This window comes from Oncorhynchus mykiss, chromosome 18 (genome assembly GCF_013265735.2).
Source record: "Oncorhynchus mykiss isolate Arlee chromosome 18, USDA_OmykA_1.1, whole genome shotgun sequence".
In the NCBI taxonomy this organism is placed as follows: domain Eukaryota; kingdom Metazoa; phylum Chordata; class Actinopteri; order Salmoniformes; family Salmonidae; genus Oncorhynchus; species Oncorhynchus mykiss.
The window spans coordinates 39,433,397-39,452,464 of record NC_048582.1 but is presented as its reverse complement, the minus strand read 5'-3'; the positions used below and the strand labels follow the sequence as shown (position 1 = coordinate 39,452,464).

Sequence of the window (19,068 nt, the reverse complement as noted above, 5' to 3'; positions counted from 1 at the left end):
TTGTTTCCCATGGTGAAAAAGTAAAGCCATTCCTACATTTCAAGCAGTAAATTATATTTAGTTTTTCTTAATTGGTGTGTTGCTAAATTCACAGTAATAGTAGCCGTACCATTCTATGAGCAAATATGATGACTTGTCATACATTGTTAGGCTGTTTGAAATATTTTGGGCACAGAACTAGACATAATTTCTTCGATATTTTTCATTCTCCGCAGTAGTAATAGTTGGTACTATGTCAAAATAGAGTGCAGTATGTGAATGGGTTGCAATCCATTCTAAGAGGCGGGTTTTCTGATGTTGACACCTTTACTGGGTGTGTACCATGAAGGAGTGTACTCATTCAGTTTGTAAAAGCGACAGGTAGCCCGCATTATTCTCTGTCGCAAGAAGGGTTCCAGACATCTGGGATGGATTTGTTTAATTTTAGGTCGCTTGTCATTTTGCTGTCAGCAGTTGGTAAGATTAATGAATATATAAATTATTGTTAGCCCTACATGTAATAGTGGACCGAAGAAAACAAAATGTTTGGAGATGTGTTGGGTCGGTTAGGTTTTGGAGGCGCCGTCTGAAGGCGCATTGACGTGGTTCTAGTAGAATGCCTTTTTCAGGCCAATAATATAGGCTACCATTACAAACATTTATTTATAGTTTTTACTAGTGCATTGCATATATCTTGCTTCCTTCTTGATGTATATCACACACTTATATGTTGAAGTGAACACCTGTACTCAAACCGGTTTCTCTCAGGATGCTGCAACGGGCAGAGCGTACTCCCAGCAGGCCCGTTGCAGGGAGTACAGGGAAAGAACGTCACGTTCAAAACCCTCATCATGCCCACAGATGTAGGCGACTTTATCACAGTATCTTGGAATTTCAACGGAGGTAGTGGACTTGTACCTGTTGTCACTTCTGCGCCCAAAGGAGAGACAGTTGGCGCTGGCTACGCAGGAAGAGTATCACTGAATTCATCCACCGGCGTATTGAAGCTGGGACCCTTGACCGCGAAGGATAGCGGGGACTATGCGGTGACCATGGTCACAAGTGCTGCAGTACAGCGCACAGGTGTAACGGCGCTCAAAGTTCTAGGTGAGTAAGACGTTGATTGTGCATACAAGACGTTCATTGAATGCGTAAATGTCCCGAAGTAGCCTACACATTTTGGCATATGTTTGCCAAAATCAACTTTGTTATTTACAGCCAACTGTTTTCGTCTACTCTCTTCATTCCCAAGTAGGCCCTACTCCACAGATGCATTTTGATGCATAATTCCCTAATAATGATTCAAGGGTGTGGCCCTGTGGCTTGGAAAACGAACATTCTAACCTACTACCATGCTCTAGAAATATGGGATGGAGTTATGTCACTGGCATTATACTGTATTGCTACAAACCTAGGCCTGTCTTTAGCAATGTGTGTGTCTGTGATGGCTCAAGGCATTTCTTGGATTAATGCTTATCCATGCCAATATCCCAAATGAGTTTTTTCCATATGCTGTGTAGCTAGACACCTACACAGCACTGCCTTCAGAAAGTATTCACACTCCGTGACTTATTCTACATGCTGTTGTGTTACAGCCTGAATATGTTTTTCTCTCAACCATCTACACACAATGACCCATAATGAAAAATTGAAAACCATGTTTTTAGAAGAAGAAAAATGTTTGCACATTTATTTAAAATGAAATGCAGAAATAGCTAATTTACATTAGTATTCCCACCCTTGAGTCAATACTTTGTAGAAGCACCTTTGGCAGCTACTGCATTACAGCTGTGAGTCTTTCTGGGTATGTCTAAGAGCTTTCCACACCTGGATCGTACAATATTTGCCCATTTTATTCTTTTCAAAATTCTTCAAGCTCTGTCAAATTGGTTGTTGATCATTTCTAGACAACCCTTTCCAGGTCTTGCCATAGATTTTCCAGTAGATTTAAGTCAAAACTGTAACTCGGTCACTCAGGAACATTCACTGTCTTCTTGGTAAGCAACTCCAGTGCAGGTATGGCCTTAGGTTATTGTCCTGCTGAAAGTTGAATTAATCTCTCAGTGTCTGGTGGAAAGCAGACTGAACCAGGTTTTCCTCCTGGATTTTGCCTGTGCTTAGCTACATTCTGTAGGCCTCCTGCCTTATGTAACCATACCAAATGTAACATATCATACTAATTTGAGTGTCCCAGGTTTATGTTTACTATGTTACGTCTAGTCTATGAGACCAGGCATTATACTGATTTAAAAACTCAGTCAACTTCCTCTGTGACAACACCGAAAAATAGGGGTTTTATGGTTTTAGAGAATCAAAGGACCATGAATGTCATAATAAACCTTAGGTGCTGGCTTAAGGCCGGTAGGAACCACTACAGCATGTCCGGCCAGAACAAGGATGAGGCGGATGTCCAGGTTAAGAAGGGCTTCATGGAAAAAGATAGCCGCATTCACACACGTGTCACACACAGCTGACCACTCATGGTTCAGAGAACTGAGAATCATGTCCACTGAGAACTGACATTAACTATGGTTCTGAAAGGAAAGAGGGCAAAGAAAACACAGGCTATAGCACTGCTATAAATAAAGGTTCAATTAAAAAAAAATATATATATAAATAATATGAATGACATGGCTGTCTAAGCTAGCGCAGGTTAAGTATAAAACAGGAAAGGCTATACACTACAGCAGGATTTAATATTTGTATTAGTATTTATATTTTCGCATACTGGTTTGTAATTAAGGCATGTGAAAGTTCACATGTTACAGATGGCATTTCTGCCCCCAACAAATGCATTTTGATGCACAAACGTTTTTTATTTTTTACTTTCAAATGCTTCTCCTTTAAAGTAATAACGTCCGTCATTCGCCTCCATTTGCATGCTGCGTCACATATTCAAAGCTTGAAGGATGGCAATGACGAGTCAGAAGTAGGGAAATAGTTTACAAGTAAAACTGGACGTTCAGGTTTATGGCAAAGTGTAAAACCAGCAAGAGGTCATATACCATTTTGTTGGGTCAGATTAGAATGACCCCTGTGTATTTTTGGTCAGTTAAACAGCAATTTATTTTACGACATCACAGCCATCAAATGAGCACTTGTTCAGTTCACAACATGTTCAGAAAGCCTTTGCTGCCAACCTGTGGTTTACTTTTCATCAGTTTAATGCTTTCGCTCCCTTCCCCCTCAGCCTTAGAGTACAGCTTCATCAATATGCCACTCTCCCCTCCCCCTCCCTCTGCCTCAAAACTCAAGCCCTGATAACAATTACCCTGACATTCACCCACCCCTACCTCCTCCCTCCCCTCCTCAGAACCGGTCGCTGTCGTGACCATCAAGTCCAACCTGAATGAAGCGGTCGAGTTCAACAGCACTGTGGTCTTGACCTGTTCGGCCAAAGGCTCCTTCCTCATGTACAAGTGGCTCAACGGCACCGCCCCACTGGTCGCCGATGGGAATCATGTGACTTTGAGTGCAAACGCAACAGTGCTAACCGTGGCTGGAGTGTTCAGGGAGGATCTGGTCGGACCCATCTACTGCACAGTCTCCAACAAACTAGAGAGCGATAGCAGTGCCCCCTTCAACCTCACTGTCAGCTGTAAGTACCTATGTTCTTATAGCCTGGTCTCACATCTGTTTGAGCTGTCTCCTACTCCTATGGTCATTGTTAGAAATACAGCACAAACAGATCTGGGACCAGGTTAATATTCTTATCCATTGATTCCGCTCACGTCTCTGCAAGGCTATCTGAAAGGTTCAGGTGGCATTTAGTTTAGAGTCTTAGGAGGCTTTGTGTGACTTGGGACACTACCAGTAGGGGTTTCTACACCCAAACCCAACTCTCCTGTTTACACCATGCCTGTGGTCCGATGGTTATGCTGATTTACCCTTATCAAGAGAGTTGAAATCCCGGCAACATTTTCTTTCTCAATTTTATCAACACGTAGATATGATATTGAGCAGTAGATCAATTCGTTTGTGTGACGGCTTTAGAATAAGTCATGCCAGCCATTTTCTATATTGTAACAGGTAGAGGCTGCTGATCTAAATCAGCCAGCTCAGGGTAGTACAATGCAGGTGTCAGGAAAATGCAGGTCAGATAAGATCCACATTTCATCAAAGTCCATCTGAGTTGAGCACCTGGGTGGGGATAGACCAAGCATGGCTTGTTTTCGTTAAGAATTTAATGTGGTTTGCAGCCTTAGGTCCAGATATTTTTCAAATGTAGGCTTAGGCCTAACTCCAATATACCTAACTCCAATATATTTGCAGATGGGCCAGAAAACATTGCCATGGCAGTCACCCCCATGGCTGAGGTCCAAAAGAAGGGTTCCAACATTACATTGACCTGCTCAGCCCAGTCTAGCCCTGCGGCTGTGATTCAGTGGATCCACAATGGAGTCCCGCTCAATGTGATGGGCCCCAAGCTGGTACTGGCCAACATTGCCGAGGCACAGAGTGGAAACTACTCCTGCATGGCCAGCAATGCCAAAACCTTGCGATACCTGGAATCCACCACAGCCAAGTTCACTGTAGTAGGTGAGTAGAAGAACCACAAGAGCCAATGGGAAATCAAGGTTTTGCACATGGATAGGAAGGGTGCTTTAGCAAATACAAAGGGGAACCATGGACAGTATACTGGTAAAGACCTAGAGACTCAAATCTTACTCTAATGGAAAGCAAAGTAGTGAAAATGGTGGTTGCATTCAGTTGAGCTACAGTATTCTTCTGAAGTTCTTGTCGGTAACATGTTTCTCAGATGTTACACTCATTTGATTTTATTAGACTTATAGAATGACTTGATCTTGTTTAACTAATTACAAGGAAGTTATTATTACCCGTTCTCCATTTAATGGTGAATATTTCATCGAAAAGGTTCGTTACAGCCAAATCAACACTTTTTTTAAAACAGTTTCTGTATCTGCAAGATAAAGAATTTGTCATTAGTCCTCCATCCCTGCCTCAAAGAGATGGTATCATCCTTATTAAGCTAATACCATGAACAGACAGACTGAAACCTGCTTCTTGGCTTCGCACCCAGAAGGCATAACACCGAACACTGAATGGATTCCGTATGATTTTTAAGCCTACGGTACAAGTTTCAAACCCAGTGACCTCGTATCATGGCAACTTTGTACGTTCCCTTGTAGGTTTTTAAAGCTTGCGAAATATGTGCTGCATACCATACGGTACAAAGAGTGCATGGCCCGGTGTGTACTGAAACGGTTTACAACAGGAGACAGACAGTCTACCATGTTGTGAGTGACTAAAACCTGCTCGGTTGGGGGGGAGGTCTTTCAGAATGCCTGGAGTTTTTGAGTCGTGTGTTGTTTTTTTCAAAGGAAGAGAGATTGTGGGATGTGGGGGGGTCATTTCAGTCGTTCTATGAATGCTCCCCTCTACTTGGCAAACAGTAGTGACTTCAAGTCCAATTATTCCGTCACGAATCACAGTGACACGTTTTTACTTTTAATGACTGACCAAAGCTGAGGAAATAAGAATTTGCCTCTGAAAATGTTTGCCTTCAAGCCTAACACTTATTGGCCAAAGTATTGATTAGGCAGTTATGAGTCACCATTGAGGGCCATGAACTTTGTGTTTAAAATATATGATCTTGGCATTCGTTTTCCAACACTTAATAGTCTGGAAAGAAGACATCAAGATAAACAAGACAGTGGTTTCTCCCGTTCCACCGGTTCACCTGGTCCAAAGAAAAACACAAACTTGGCCTTAGTCTCACTTTCAAGTGGTCTAGCAAGACAGTGAGCATGTTAATTGCATTATCTATTCATGTAGGTCATTTGGTTTTGCTTGGTACATCAGCCCATTCAAAGACTCATTGTAAAATAACATTCTATTTGATGTCACATTTTATGGAAACGTGGCCTGGTATAAGCTGTACAGTAATATTGTATAGTAGCGACCCACAGACGTCAAATCAACTATTATTCCATGTTGGTTCAACGTGAATTCCTGGTTCAACCAGTGTGCCCAGTGTTCAGATGTCATGTCATTAAGGTATAATGAAAGTACAATGTCTTCCAATTTAGTAGGCATCGCTAAATCCATTAAACTAAAATCGAATGAAGAGTTCATAAAGCTTCATGGGGTTCATAAAGCTTCATGGGGTTCATAAAGCTTCATGGGGTTCATCAAGCTTCATGGGGTTCATCAAGCTTCGTATATTCTAAATACTTTGTGGGTCTAGCACTCTGTAGTTGTGAGTGAAACAAGCTGTCTCTCAGTGTTACCATCTGGTCTGTGTAAACCCAACCTCCATTTGTCCTCTGTGTTTGTAGAGGCCCTATCCGGCACTAAGATCACAGGCCCCAATGGAACGCTCGTTGCAGGTAACAGCACGGCCACCCTGAGCTGCCAGGCAAGAGCCGGCACCGCCGGCACCCGAGTGTGGCTGAAGAATGGCGTGGCACTGTCTCCTAGCAACAGGGTCGTGGTCTCGGCAGACAAGAGCTCGGTCACGATCAAGCCAGTGCAGAAGGAGGACAGTGGGGAGTACCAGTGCAAGCTGACCAATGCTGTGAACACAGACTCTGCCAGTCTCAAGATAGGGGTCAACTGTGAGTCTCTGGCCTCTTGACCTCTACGCTGACCATTAACACCAATGAACGAAGTTAACTTTATGTTTTGTTGTATATTCATAACGTTACAGTATCCAAAAATAAAAGCTTTGTGTTTCACCCAAATCCACGATGAACTGTCTGAATGCTAAAGTGTAGTATTATTGAGGCCAGAATGGCCAAATCCAGCTGAAATTCAGGTATAAATTCTCCTTTCCTGTGTCTCAGTTGGTCCTGAGGCTGTGTCGGTGAAGGGGGATAGTGCCGTGGAGGTGAAAGACCGTGTCACGCTCAAGTGTACCTCAGTCTCCCTCCCTGCTGCCACCTACACCTGGAAGTTCAACGGGACGCTGACCGACGTGATGACAGCCGAGTACATCATCGAAGCCGCCGTGTACAAGAACACTGGGATTTACACCTGTGAAGCCAGCAACGCCGTCACCGGGTTGAGCACCGCCGTCGCCCACCAGCTGTCCGTCAAAGGTTTGATAGTGGAAGAGTATTCCACCATTCGGCACCATGGTTCTTAGGATGTCTTCTCACCCTAACTTTTGTTGGGATATTCTACACGTAAATCATGTACGGTAGCACTGTACACATTTATCTTTGAGATGCTCTGATGACGATGATAAATGATAGGTTGTTCTTGTGATTCCTCAGAGGAGGGAACACTGGATAATGGTCTGACGGGCGGGCAGATCACTGGGATCGTCATCGGCGTGATTATCGCCCTAGGGGCCATCATCGGTGGAGTCCTCCACCTGAGACGGAGAAAAAGACAGTGAGTTCTCTTGGTTTTACCTTTTGATCCACTTGTGCTAATCCATTAAAAGAGCGTATGGCTTTGCAGACACACCTGTTGTGTGTAATGATACCCAATTCCTCCCCGTCTCTTAAGTGCCCTTCCTGTGAATCTCCAGGCCTCGCTTCATTCCTCTCATTCTTTGGCATCCTAGAACTTGTAGTGTTACCAAGTATCTTCACTTTGTTTTGTAGCAGTCAAATTCTCTGCACTTCCAAAAACCCTATTTTAGCAAACTCTTTGTGGCTTTTCATTTGCCTCAACACAGATAAAGATACTGCATTTTTTGTTGGGGGGGGATTCATATGGAACTCCAGAGTGGAACTCCAAGGTTATGGAACTCCAAGGTTTCATATGGAACTCCAGAGTGGAACTCCAAGGTTATGGAACTCCAAGGTTTCATATGGAACTCCAGAGTGGAACTCCAAGGTTATGGAACTCCAAGGTTTCATATGGAACTCCAAAGTGTCATTTCTGATCAATCGTATCACTGAGGTGAAAGTGATGCAAACGACCACATCCTCTGAGTTACCTGCCAGTGGATTCAGGAATCGTTATCTTAAAGCGAAGAACAAACCGTTTAGCCAAGGCAGACACGGGCTGACACGCCTCGCACATTCCAGCAGTTGGCAACAGAAATCTATGATAACACCCCTTCTGAACAAACCAGAAAGGGAGAAATATACCACAGGTGTCATTGCTCACAGTTTTGCGTCAACACCCTTTTTCTCATTGGAACTCTTGTTGTAGTTCACGTTCTCATTCCTCTCCCCTCCCTCGCTAATAAGAGTGTTGTCAGGCAGAGCAGACGAAAAAAAAAGTGACCTGATGGGACAGAGATCGCTGGAGGTCAAGCGTACTGTACCTGCAGAGCACGGTCTACAACCGCCGCTCCAAGGTTCAGAGTTTGTCTCCCTGCTCCTCGTTATCATAATCCGACAAACTCAAACTTGATATTTGAGGCTATTGTTCCTTGACGGCGTTCGCACTCTTGGAGGTCTTAGAGAGGAAACTGTCTGTATCCATTGACTAAGAATGTCAGGTTTGGATCATTGGCAGGCTCCTCTCCCCTGTAACTATTCCCCAGGTCGTTGCTGCAAATGAGAACGTGTTCTCAGTCAACTGACCTGGTAAAATAACGGATGAATAAATAAATAAATTATTGTAAGGTTGTCAATGGAAAAACAGGAACTCTGTAAGTGAAGATGAACTACTGGGATTGCTCACTTAATATCTACCTGGCTGATTTCTAGAGTGTGCCTGCAGATGCATTCCTTGAAATAGTTTTTGTTTCATTAGTAGACGTCGTACAAAGTAGTATTACGTACCTCAGCTTTTTGTGTTTGTGGCCAGTAGAAAATAAAGAACGGAGGTGTGCGTAAAGGTTCAAAACAAGGAAAGGGAAATAAAGTTACAGGGATTTCTGATGCAAAGACCAACCGCCTTCATCCAGTCAGGAAGATGAGCCTCCAGATAACCAACCAGCATAACACGCAGTTCCCCCAAAGTGCAGACTTCCTATTGGATAACTTAACAAGCTGATAAAAAGCAAAAGATACAACATTTTACTTGAGTTCACTTCATTGTCGTGTTTACTGCCGGTGAACAAGGGGAATGCAGTGTGGGCGTTAAAAGTAGGCCTGGTTGGTTACGTTTAGACAACCCTGTGTGCACAGCTGGGTTCACACAGACGCACAGCTGTTTTAGATGAGAGAGGGACTGGCAGGTTCAAAGCCCCGAACACCATACGGTTCCTGATTAGTGCGATAGGTGACTGGCAAATTGGTGCACAGCAGGCCAGGCCCCTAAGTAAAATGGGGGGGATTAGTGAATACAGTATAGTATAGTATACAGATAGTGTAGGTTTCTGGAAAAGGGCACAGTCTTTATAGGGAGCAGATTATTTTCACCGGTAGAGGATATAGATAGATATATGTCTTAGGTGTACACTGAATTTGTTTAACCATGTTCTGATATACGTTACTGGACACTTTTTTACAGAGTATCCAAGATTGATTAAAGCAACTAAGATATGATTCTGTTGATATACCATGACATGTATACAGTAGATAACTGTGATACGTCACAGATAAACCACTGCCAAAGACCTGCATGTATTTATTCTGGCTCGCTCTCCTCATTCTGCCTGGCCTTGTCAGCCTGGATCAACGCTGTGGGTTTCAGTATTTTGAAAACACAGTCGGACCACATTCCAACACTCTCTCTCTAGCCTCACACTCAGGAGAGGAAGATTCCATCTCAACAGGGGGGTCCGCCTCTTTTCGCCCCTCTCTGAATCACCTTAAGATAACAAGCTGTCGGGGCGTGGTGGCCCCGGGCCGTGGAACGGACACTTCCAGCCGAGCTTAAGCCCCTCCTCACTTCAGATTCAGAGTATTTAATAGTCACGTACAGTGTTGCAGGTGTGATTGTAGGGTACAGTGAAAATCTTAGTCTTAGAGATCCAACATGCAGGACTAAGTGAAATAAAATAATGGAGATGGTAATAAAAAACAACAATAGAAATAGCACTATATACATAACTGTGGCGGTGATAAATAGATCAATTAAGTAGCAGGTAGCTGACTAGTGGTGGCTATTCAGCAGTCTGATGGTCTGAGGGTAGAAACGTTCCGTTTTTGACACAATGCTCCTGTACTGCCCTTGTCTGAGTGATAGAAGCAGGGAGAACAGGGCGTGGCTTGGGAGCCTGGGGACCCAGATGATCTTCTTGGCCTTCCTGCAACACCTGGTGTTGTAGGTGTCCTGTAGGACAGACGTGTGCGTTCGGCTTGCTCTTGGAGTGTTCAGACAGCATACTGGACGCTCTGGCCTAGGAGTAGGGTTGATCTGAGCGTTCTGACCTAACAACAACAGTCAAGCACCCAAACTAACTGACTAACATTGGCTAGCTTGCTAGCTACTTCCAGACACAAATGAGGAAACAGCTCACTCTGACCCTTTTACTCACCCTAGCAGAGGTGGTTAGGTTGTTTTTGTTGGTGACTGCAACTGTGCTTCTCGCAACAATTTAATTCAGCTCTTTTTTCCAACGTTTACTGACACCGGCCATATTGAACAGGTGTTGAGCGTTCGTAAATTCATCTGTTATTCTGCTCTCTGGCACGCTCAGACAAGTGCTCTGAAATCAGAGTAAATAGCCAGAGCGTCTATCGACAGTTGTTGCAGTGGCATCATGAACATTCTATTGAAATGGTTACTTGCATAGTGGAGTCTTTTGTTTATACATGTAGCTAGCTAGCTAAACAATGAACCATAATCCCAACTCACAACGTTACTACCCTGCATGAATCTGCAGGTAGCTAACCAACCAGGTTCAATGTTAGCTAGCTAGCTAACATGAGGCTATAACTACCAATGCAAATAGCTCTGAGATACGAATAATATTACTACACAGATCATACACGTGACGTTAGCTCGCGAGCCAGCCAGCTAAGGTTAACTAGCTAACTAGCAGTACACTTTAACTTGAAATGAAAACAACTTTCTGACAAAATTTTCAATGTGTAATATCTGAAAATTTAGCGAGTTTACTATTTTGCCTGTATTCATGGATGGACGCATCTCCCTCTTTGTCACGGATGCCATGGTTGCCTTAGTTTGAAGTTGTAATCCGGAGAGAGGTGTTTTACACAACAGCCTTCAGTGTGTTCTCTTTTCAACTCCGTCTGCATATTTGCAATCAAACGGCAGAATTTTCTCCTTAGCTACTGTATCATACTCTAATTCCACCATGCATTCCACTGATTTCAAAACATGGTCCTCCAGAAAGTGGAGAGCAACCCCTTTGCAGTTCTACTATGTGATATCTTTCAAAGAAATCTGCATTAGAGAGGATTACCTACACATACTGACCAGCTCAAATAGACAGTAGCGTGCTACATGACAGACCAATCTGAACTCATCTCTCGACATGTCCAGCCCACCCATTATCTCAGCCAATTATGCCTAGCGGGAAGGTTCCTGTCTTTTTCTGTGGCTAAACCAACTAGGCTCGTAATTGAACAATTGTATTAATATTTACAGATTGCATATCAGTTTGTTATTAAGGCACATGAATGTTTACATGTTCCAGAAGGCACTTCTGCCAAAAAAACGCATTTAGATTTTTTTTAAATTAAAAAGTTAACTACGTTCAAATGGCTTTCCTGTGGAGTGGTGACGTGCGACATACGCCTAGTTTCCTGAAATGAGTCACATTTGCATTCCTATGGTCCAGGTGGGTAAGGGCAGTGTGCAGTGCAATAGCGATTACGTCGTCCGTGGATCTGTCAGGGCGGTAGACTAATTGGAGAGGGACGAGTGTGTCGGGGAAGGAGGAGGTGATATGGTATTTGACTAGCCTCTCAAAGCACTTCATGATGACAGAAGTGCTACTGGTCTGTAGTCATTCAGCTCAATTACTTTCCCTTTCTTGGGCACAGGATGATAGTGGACATCTCGAAGAAGGTGGGTATAGAGGCCGGAGTTAGGGAGAGATTGAAAATGTCCGAGAACACAAAACAGCCAGTTCGTCTTGCACGTGCTCTGAGGGCACTGCTAGAGATGCCGTCTGGGCCAGCAACCTTGCAAGGGTTAAGATGTTTGAATGACTTACTTGAATGGTAGCTCAGGGTCATTGTGCTCGTTTCTTGAGAAAAAGGTGTTTAGCTCGTCCGGTAGGGTAGCGTTGGTGATCGTTAGGAGCCCCTGCCACATACGCCTTGTGTCCGACCTGCTGAATTGCTCCTCCCCTTTTGTCCCTATACTTGTGTTTCACCATCTTGATCGATCTGCGTATGTCATATTTGTACTGTTTAACCAAACTATTGTCCGCGGTCACCTTGCTCTGTTTATAAGCAGCATCTCTCTCTTCAGATTTCTGGTACGTTTTGGTGGACAGAGATTTGAGTCAGTGGAGCAACAATTAGATAAGGGCAATAAAGAAGGGCATACATTTCCATCACTTGGATTTTCCCCCTTTCCATGGGAGTCACTGGTGATGGGGGAGAGGCTGAGATGAGAGCATGGTTGGAATGCCACCGTCTTGTCTGCACAGGTCTCTCGCTCTCTTTCTGTCCATCTCCCTCTTCTTCTCGCCTCTTCTGTCTGTTACTGTCTTTCACTCTTTCTAACATTCTTACTCTACATTCCTCTCTTCCACTTGGTTCCATCTGTCCTCGCTTACTTTCCGCTATGATTTAGAGTTTCCTCGACACGGTTTGTCCTGAGGGACATTCCTCACGGAAGTACTCATATTTTCTGGAGACATGCCGTAATTCAGCCATAGTACACGGGCATACCTGCAGGATCAAAGTGAAACGGCCAAGTACTCATTGTTGATATTGTAGTTATTGAGTCATCCTCTTCCTGTGTTTGTCCCCATTGTTATGTCTACTGTTCTTATCAATGGCACAAAACTAGGCTAGATGCTTTCTGAGATGCGATCGCAGCATTACAAAGGTTACAGTACCTACCAACACTGCTCTTATTCATCAGGGCATTAGGGTTTGTTCACTAACCATTTAAACTCGTAGGAATTGGCCTATATGGATAGGGCTAAATATATATATTTTTTTTTACAGAAGAAATATGAAAACCATATGTATAACCATGGTAGCAATTAAAAGGAAACAGTTTGGAAATTAGGGGGAAATTATTTAGACTAAAGGCGAGGACAAAACGGTTCATCTGAAACGAGATGGAATCTTAACTTTACATTGTTGATTGTATGTGAATTTTACATTTGTCTTTTTCGCTGCATTTGCTGATAACGAAATCGGAAAATACTGTAGATACATTCAGCAACATGATAAGGATATAAAAATTTGGGGTAGGTACAACATAAGACAAAGAGATGAGAAGGGTTTGAGTGAGAGGTCAAACTGGTGTCTCCAAGTGGCTTTCACACCTCTACAAAGTGTCCACAATTCCTAAGCAATTTCAATGCAATATTATGACTCCAAGAAGAGTCTTCAACAATGAGCTGCTATTTCCAGCTCTCCTAGCTGTGTTGTTGAGGAACGAGAGCAAGCAGACTTGTAGTTGTTCAGAACAACCCAGGGTATGACGCCACGTCGTCTTGGAACTGAACATCAAGCACAGTGATCATAAACGTTGACAATGTACTCTATATCACATGAGTCTTACGATATGGAAATGGGAAGTCTTTGGCTTGCTTGTACGGCATAAAAGCGATATTTTATTATAATCCTCAACGTCTCGTCTTTCAAAATACTTTGAGTCCTCTTTCATTTACAGCATTTCCCTCACTCGGACAACAAAACATTTGCTCAAATTGCCCAGTTACAGGGAGGGACCGCTGTCAGAACCGCTGTCAGTCAAAACCCATACCGTGCTGTGAAGCGGAGACCTTGAGCTCTGACGTCATGTACACTCGGTTGGCAGTTTATTAGGTACGCCACCCCGTTCACCTGGCCATGGCTTGCTATTTTAAAGCAGGCAGACGGGCATCGAGGCACTCAGTTACTGTAGGATTAGAATGGGCAAAACGAGTGACCCAAGTGACTGTGAGCATGGTATTATCGTCGGTGACAATCAAATAACATCCAGTCAGCGGCAGTCCTGTGGGCCAAAAAGGCTGGTTGATGAGGGGTCAAAGGAAAATGGCAAGAAACGTGCAAGTTAACAGGCGGGCCACAAACAGTGGTGTGGCGCAGTACCACAGTGGTGTGTAGAATGGCATCTCGGAACGCACAACTCGTCGGTCCTTGTCATGGATGGGCTATTGCAGCCGGCGACCACACCGGGTTCCACTCCTATCAGCTAAAAACAAGAAGAAGCAGCTCCAGTGGGCACGCGATCACCAACACTGGGAAATTGAGGAGTGGAAAAACATTGCCTGTTCTGATGAATCCCGGTTCATCTTGCTGATGGCAGAGTCAAGGATTTGCCGTAAGCAGCATGAGTCCATGGCCCCATCCTGCCTGGTGTCAACGGTACAGGATGGTGGCGGTGCTGTAATGGTGTGCGGAATGTTTTCCTGGCACACGTTTGATCCCTTGATACCAGTTGAGCAACGTTTCCATGCCTGAATAATTCTGGCTGTTCTGGAGGCAAAGGGGTGTCTGACCTGGTCCTTCGTGTACCTAATAAACTGGCCACTGAGTGTATAGCATGTTACTGTAAAGCCACTGCGTTACAATTTAGGCGCTTATCAGTGACCAAATCTGCCAATTTCAACATGTATACAGGTACAAGTGTAAAGAGCTACCTATTGGGTTTCCATCAAAGAAATTAGGATACACAATTATTTTGAAATAATAGCTGCCTGCTTTATATTTGTTGCGGTCATGTGGATATATGAACTAAAATCAAGTCATTCAGGTTGTCAAAGCGAAGTTATCATCCCCACAACAATGAGGCGTCTTGTTTTTCTCAAATCCCTTCAAAGCCAACTCATCATTACACTCATCGCCACTATTTTCTTTTATGTTCTGTTTCAGTGTCGAGTCGCCATACTAGAAGAGTGCCCCGAGGAAAGCTGGTAAGCCGCTCTTTGATAACTCTATATTATCCTGAAGTTGTTTTTGCGTTCCCTTGTCAGGCAACGCAGGCCAGCATTATTATCCTGTTGTTAACAACAGTTATCAAGGCTGTCTCCACTGACCTGGGACAAACATTTCCTTGTTGAGGACATTTTTATTGCATTGCGTTTGAGGCTATAGCTACTGTTCTGTGGTGCCACTCCGTATCACACACATTTTACCTGAAAGGCCTTTCAGATAAGAATGTTGACTTTATACGTAGGGAGTGAGCACCGAGTCCGAGTCTGGCATAGCTACAGTAAATCAGTGTATCCATCTTTAGTCTGAATGAACAAGTAAGGCAAAGGTCCTCATTGCTGTTATCATTTGATTTTCGCCTATTAGCACTTTGGGAGTTGAAGTAGAACAAAAGCCAGTAGACACTGTATAGCCTAAGTATTGCCAATGTTCACCTAAAGAGGACTTTCTGACGAGGGCTGATGAAAACAAGATATTCAACTTCAGAACGTGTTCTTGTGGTTGTGAGTAGCGCTCAGTGGTAAGCTATGAGTTTCTTCTTCCCCACAGGAGCTATCAGCCCAAAGAATCAGCCAATTATTCCCCTCAAGATCAATCTCTGCAGTCGGGAAGACCACTCAGGTGGAAACCTCCCCCAGGTCTGTCCAGCCATACAAGCTATTCATCACAAAGTCCATATAACCCCAGGGGTCACAACATCGCCCTCTCCAAAAACACTCACACATCACAAGACATGGTCATCTCTGTTGAAAATGGTGGTGTCCTTGGGCTTGGATTGGACCCGAAAGCACCAACACATCTATCCCATCTAACATCTATCTGTCTGTATGGACTTATTTTCCTTCACACACCTTCCCTCCTCTCCATCCATCCCATTGGCTAAGGTAAACAGCTTCCAACATTCCCTGAGAATGCTGACTCTTCCCTTTTTTTGCAAAACAGGAATGTCATCGCTTACATCAATTTCTCCACACATTCCTTGGGAAATGAATCGCATCATAGACTTGAGCGATGGTGAGAAACTGGAGGAGGATCTAGTGGTGTAATACACTGGAGTCCCACGGGACTGTAGGGCTTAGTCACTTGGTCCCTCCTCACTGAGCACACTCATCAAGGCGAATGGGCAAGTATCGTCTGAATCTTTCAAACACCTGACGGACACAGGTTCATAAATCTGACGTTGCCACAGACAGGTGTCTGCCTGATCCCAAGGATTGCTCCCCCCCCCCCCCCCCCCTTTTTATTTTCCGTCTTTACCTCTACAAGATCTGCTCGTAAGAACTTAATGTGAAGACGGCGATGACAAGATCCAACACGCAGCAAATATTCAGGGGAGAAGAGAAAAAAAAAGGTAGGAATGTTTTTGTGGGCAAAGACATTCTTTGGTTTTGGAGGGAAAATGTGTGTGCTTCAGGGCTGTACTACTGAGTTCTGTTATTTGCTATATTCCACTTTTCAAATGTTTTAATCATTTGGCCTTTTGTAGTTTAAACCCCCCAAAAAGACAAAACTATGTTTTTAGAAACATGAATGAACAAGTGACATTTTATGTTAACTGTAACACAACCCCTTTTGACCTGCTTTTTAGCTTTGTTTTTGTCACTAGTGTTTTTTGAACCCTCCGATGAATACATTAAGCTGATGGGGTTTGTTTTTTTAATCCAATGAATGATAATAAGTTGTTTGCTGTCAAACAATTAGTTGTTTGATAGCACACACAGGTATGTGACAACCAGTCATACACACCTTCAATTAGAACACACAGAACTATGGGTTAAAAGTTATTTTATCTGTTAAGTTTTCTCCCACTATTTAAAGTCAATGGGGGGTTTTGTGTGGCATAAACAGTACAGGGCAGTTACTCTAGTAGGCCTGGTAATGTCACTTGGCTGTGGAAGGTGTTTACTCTTGTGGTTTGACCTATTCTGTTAAAACATGTAATTACATAAAGCATTCCGTATATTCAAACATAAAGACAGATGCACAGACACCAGAACTTGAACACGGTAACCAAGTACACTGAACAAAAATTTAAACGCAACATGTTAAGTGCTGGTCCCATGATTCATTAACTGAAAAAAATATCCCAGAAATGTTCCATACACACAAAAAGCTTATTTCTCTCAAATGTTGTGCACAAATTTGTTAACATCCCTGTTAGTGAGAATTTTATCCTTTGTCAAGATAACACATCCACCTGACAGGTGTGTCATATCAGGAAGCTGATCAAACAGCATGATCATTCCACAGGTGCATCTTGTGCTGGGGACAATAAAAGGCCACTCTAAAATGTGCAGTTTTGTCACACAACACAATGCCACAGATGTCTCAAGTTTTGAGGGAGCATGCAATTGGCATGCTGACTACCAGAATGTCCACCAGAACTGTTGTCAGAGAATTGAATAAGCCGCCTCCAACGTCGTTTTAGAGAATTTGGCAGTAACTCATTCCGATTGGCTGGGCCTGGCTCCCCAGTGTGTGGGCCTATGTCATGTGGCTGCGCCCACGCCCAGTCATGTGAAATCCCTATATTAGGGCCTAAATAATTTATTTTAATTGACTGATTTCCTTATATGAACTGTAACTCAGTAAAATCTTAGAAATTGTTGCATGTTGTGTTTATACTCTTGTTCAGCAGGTACACTGGTCAAAGCCACTGCATGTACTAGTCATTAGTTTTCATAGAGATCTAAGTAAGAAACTTGATTGACTGAGGAAGAATGAGATTGTTCCGTTTTCGTCTCGTTGGTTTAGTTCTTGAAGATAAACAGGGAGAAATTGACACCTTTTTACCTGAAGTGTTTTAGTGAAAAATGGAAGAGCAATAAACCTTTGTAAATATGATTTACTTTATGTAAATGTATACTGTAATAAACATTGTATTTTTTAGGCTTGACATTCTGTTGTCGATTTGGGGTTTCTTGCTTTATCTTCATTTGAATATTTCAAATGTCAGAAGCTTCCTCAGGTTGTTTACAGAAAGGCGTATTATTCTTTAATGACTGACCAGCCTATATTCATTCATCATTTTTCTCCTTGTATGGACACGCCTCTGAGATTTTTTTGTTTTATTTATTCTTCTGTCCTTACTGCCACTTGTGTTTTGTTAGTCTTGCTTCTTTGCAAATGGAACTCTCCTACCTATGTCTCGCTAGCCAACCGCAGACTCTGTTTCTAAACAGCCAATCACCTCTCTCTCTCTCTCTCTCTCTGGTTTTGGAATGACACAGAACATAAAGGCGGTCTTGCTGCAGTTGGTGTGTGTGTATGCAATGGTGCTCTCCTCTCCTGCCACACCAGTCCCCCCCCCCCCTTTCTTCACAGATATGGCTCAGAAAAAAAGAAAGAAACGATGTAAAAACCTGCTTTAACAGAGAAAGAGAATCCCTGCAGTGGGCATGTTGTGAGCTCAGGGTGAGAAACCGACACCCTGAGCTCAGGGGTGGGTTAATTAAAGCATCCATATTTTATCTGAACCAAAATGGACTGGATTTGAAACCACACATTTACATTTGAACTGGATTTGATCCTCTTGCAGACGCGTTCATATAAAATGAGCTAACTTGTCTAGTGTAATTGGGACGGGAATACGAATGCACGGTTGGATAAACAAACACTACAAGGTGCAGGATGCTCTTGGTGGTGACCAGTCTATCAAGTTCATTTGCCTTGAGTCAACAATGGCTTTTTTTTAAATGTACTTTTGGTCTGGTTGGATGTTAAAACAATGGGACAACTGTATCACTGTACTTGAATCTAAACGAAAACTCAATAAAATGTAAGTGTACAAAAATATCTCTGGATCCCTTTTTAAAGCTGCCTTTATGTCTTATAAGATTACACCACATCTATGAGCTCAAGCTTTTAGTTGCCAGTGTATTGGGTTTCTTGAGTGCAAAGTGTTCTGCATGTCAAACAACAGGCATGAAATCAAATATACTGAATGTAAAGTGCTTTCGAGCAATTATCTTGAAAATTAAAGCCAAGAGGAGTTCATATAATTCTTTACTAACTTGATTGTAACATGTTTGTTGTGGCCATACAGGTTTGAAGGCTATGTGGGATATAGGCTACCTCTACCTGACTTCCACTAACCCTGTCACTGTCAGGAAGTTGTGCCTGCCAAGGACATTAGTTCATAAATAAGTCTGCTTGGCAGATCGAGTGAGTGTCTCTCACCCAC

At 43.1% G+C, this 19,068-nt stretch overlaps 1 protein-coding gene across 2 annotated transcripts; it reads left to right on the top strand.

The window, feature by feature from the left end:
* The first annotated feature begins 300 nt into the window (after window positions 1-300).
* LOC110496206 (carcinoembryonic antigen-related cell adhesion molecule 1) lies at window positions 301-18,680 on the top strand. Of its 2 annotated transcripts, XR_005037469.1 has the most exons (10): window positions 301-456; window positions 748-1,086; window positions 3,293-3,577; window positions 4,252-4,518; window positions 6,279-6,557; window positions 6,786-7,040; window positions 7,218-7,338; window positions 14,826-14,866; window positions 15,435-15,523; window positions 15,828-18,680. XR_005037469.1 is itself a non-coding variant. In XM_021571973.2 (9 exons), exons 1-8 carry the CDS (start codon window positions 408-410, stop codon window positions 14,842-14,844), a joined length of 1,614 nt encoding a protein of 537 aa, XP_021427648.2. In that variant the 5' UTR covers window positions 301-407; the 3' UTR covers window positions 14,845-14,866; window positions 15,435-18,680. The 2 variants fall into 2 exon arrangements, 1 of the variants encoding a protein (XP_021427648.2); XM_021571973.2 differs by having other exon boundaries at window positions 15,435-18,680.
* The last annotated feature ends 388 nt before the right edge of the window (window positions 18,681-19,068 follow it).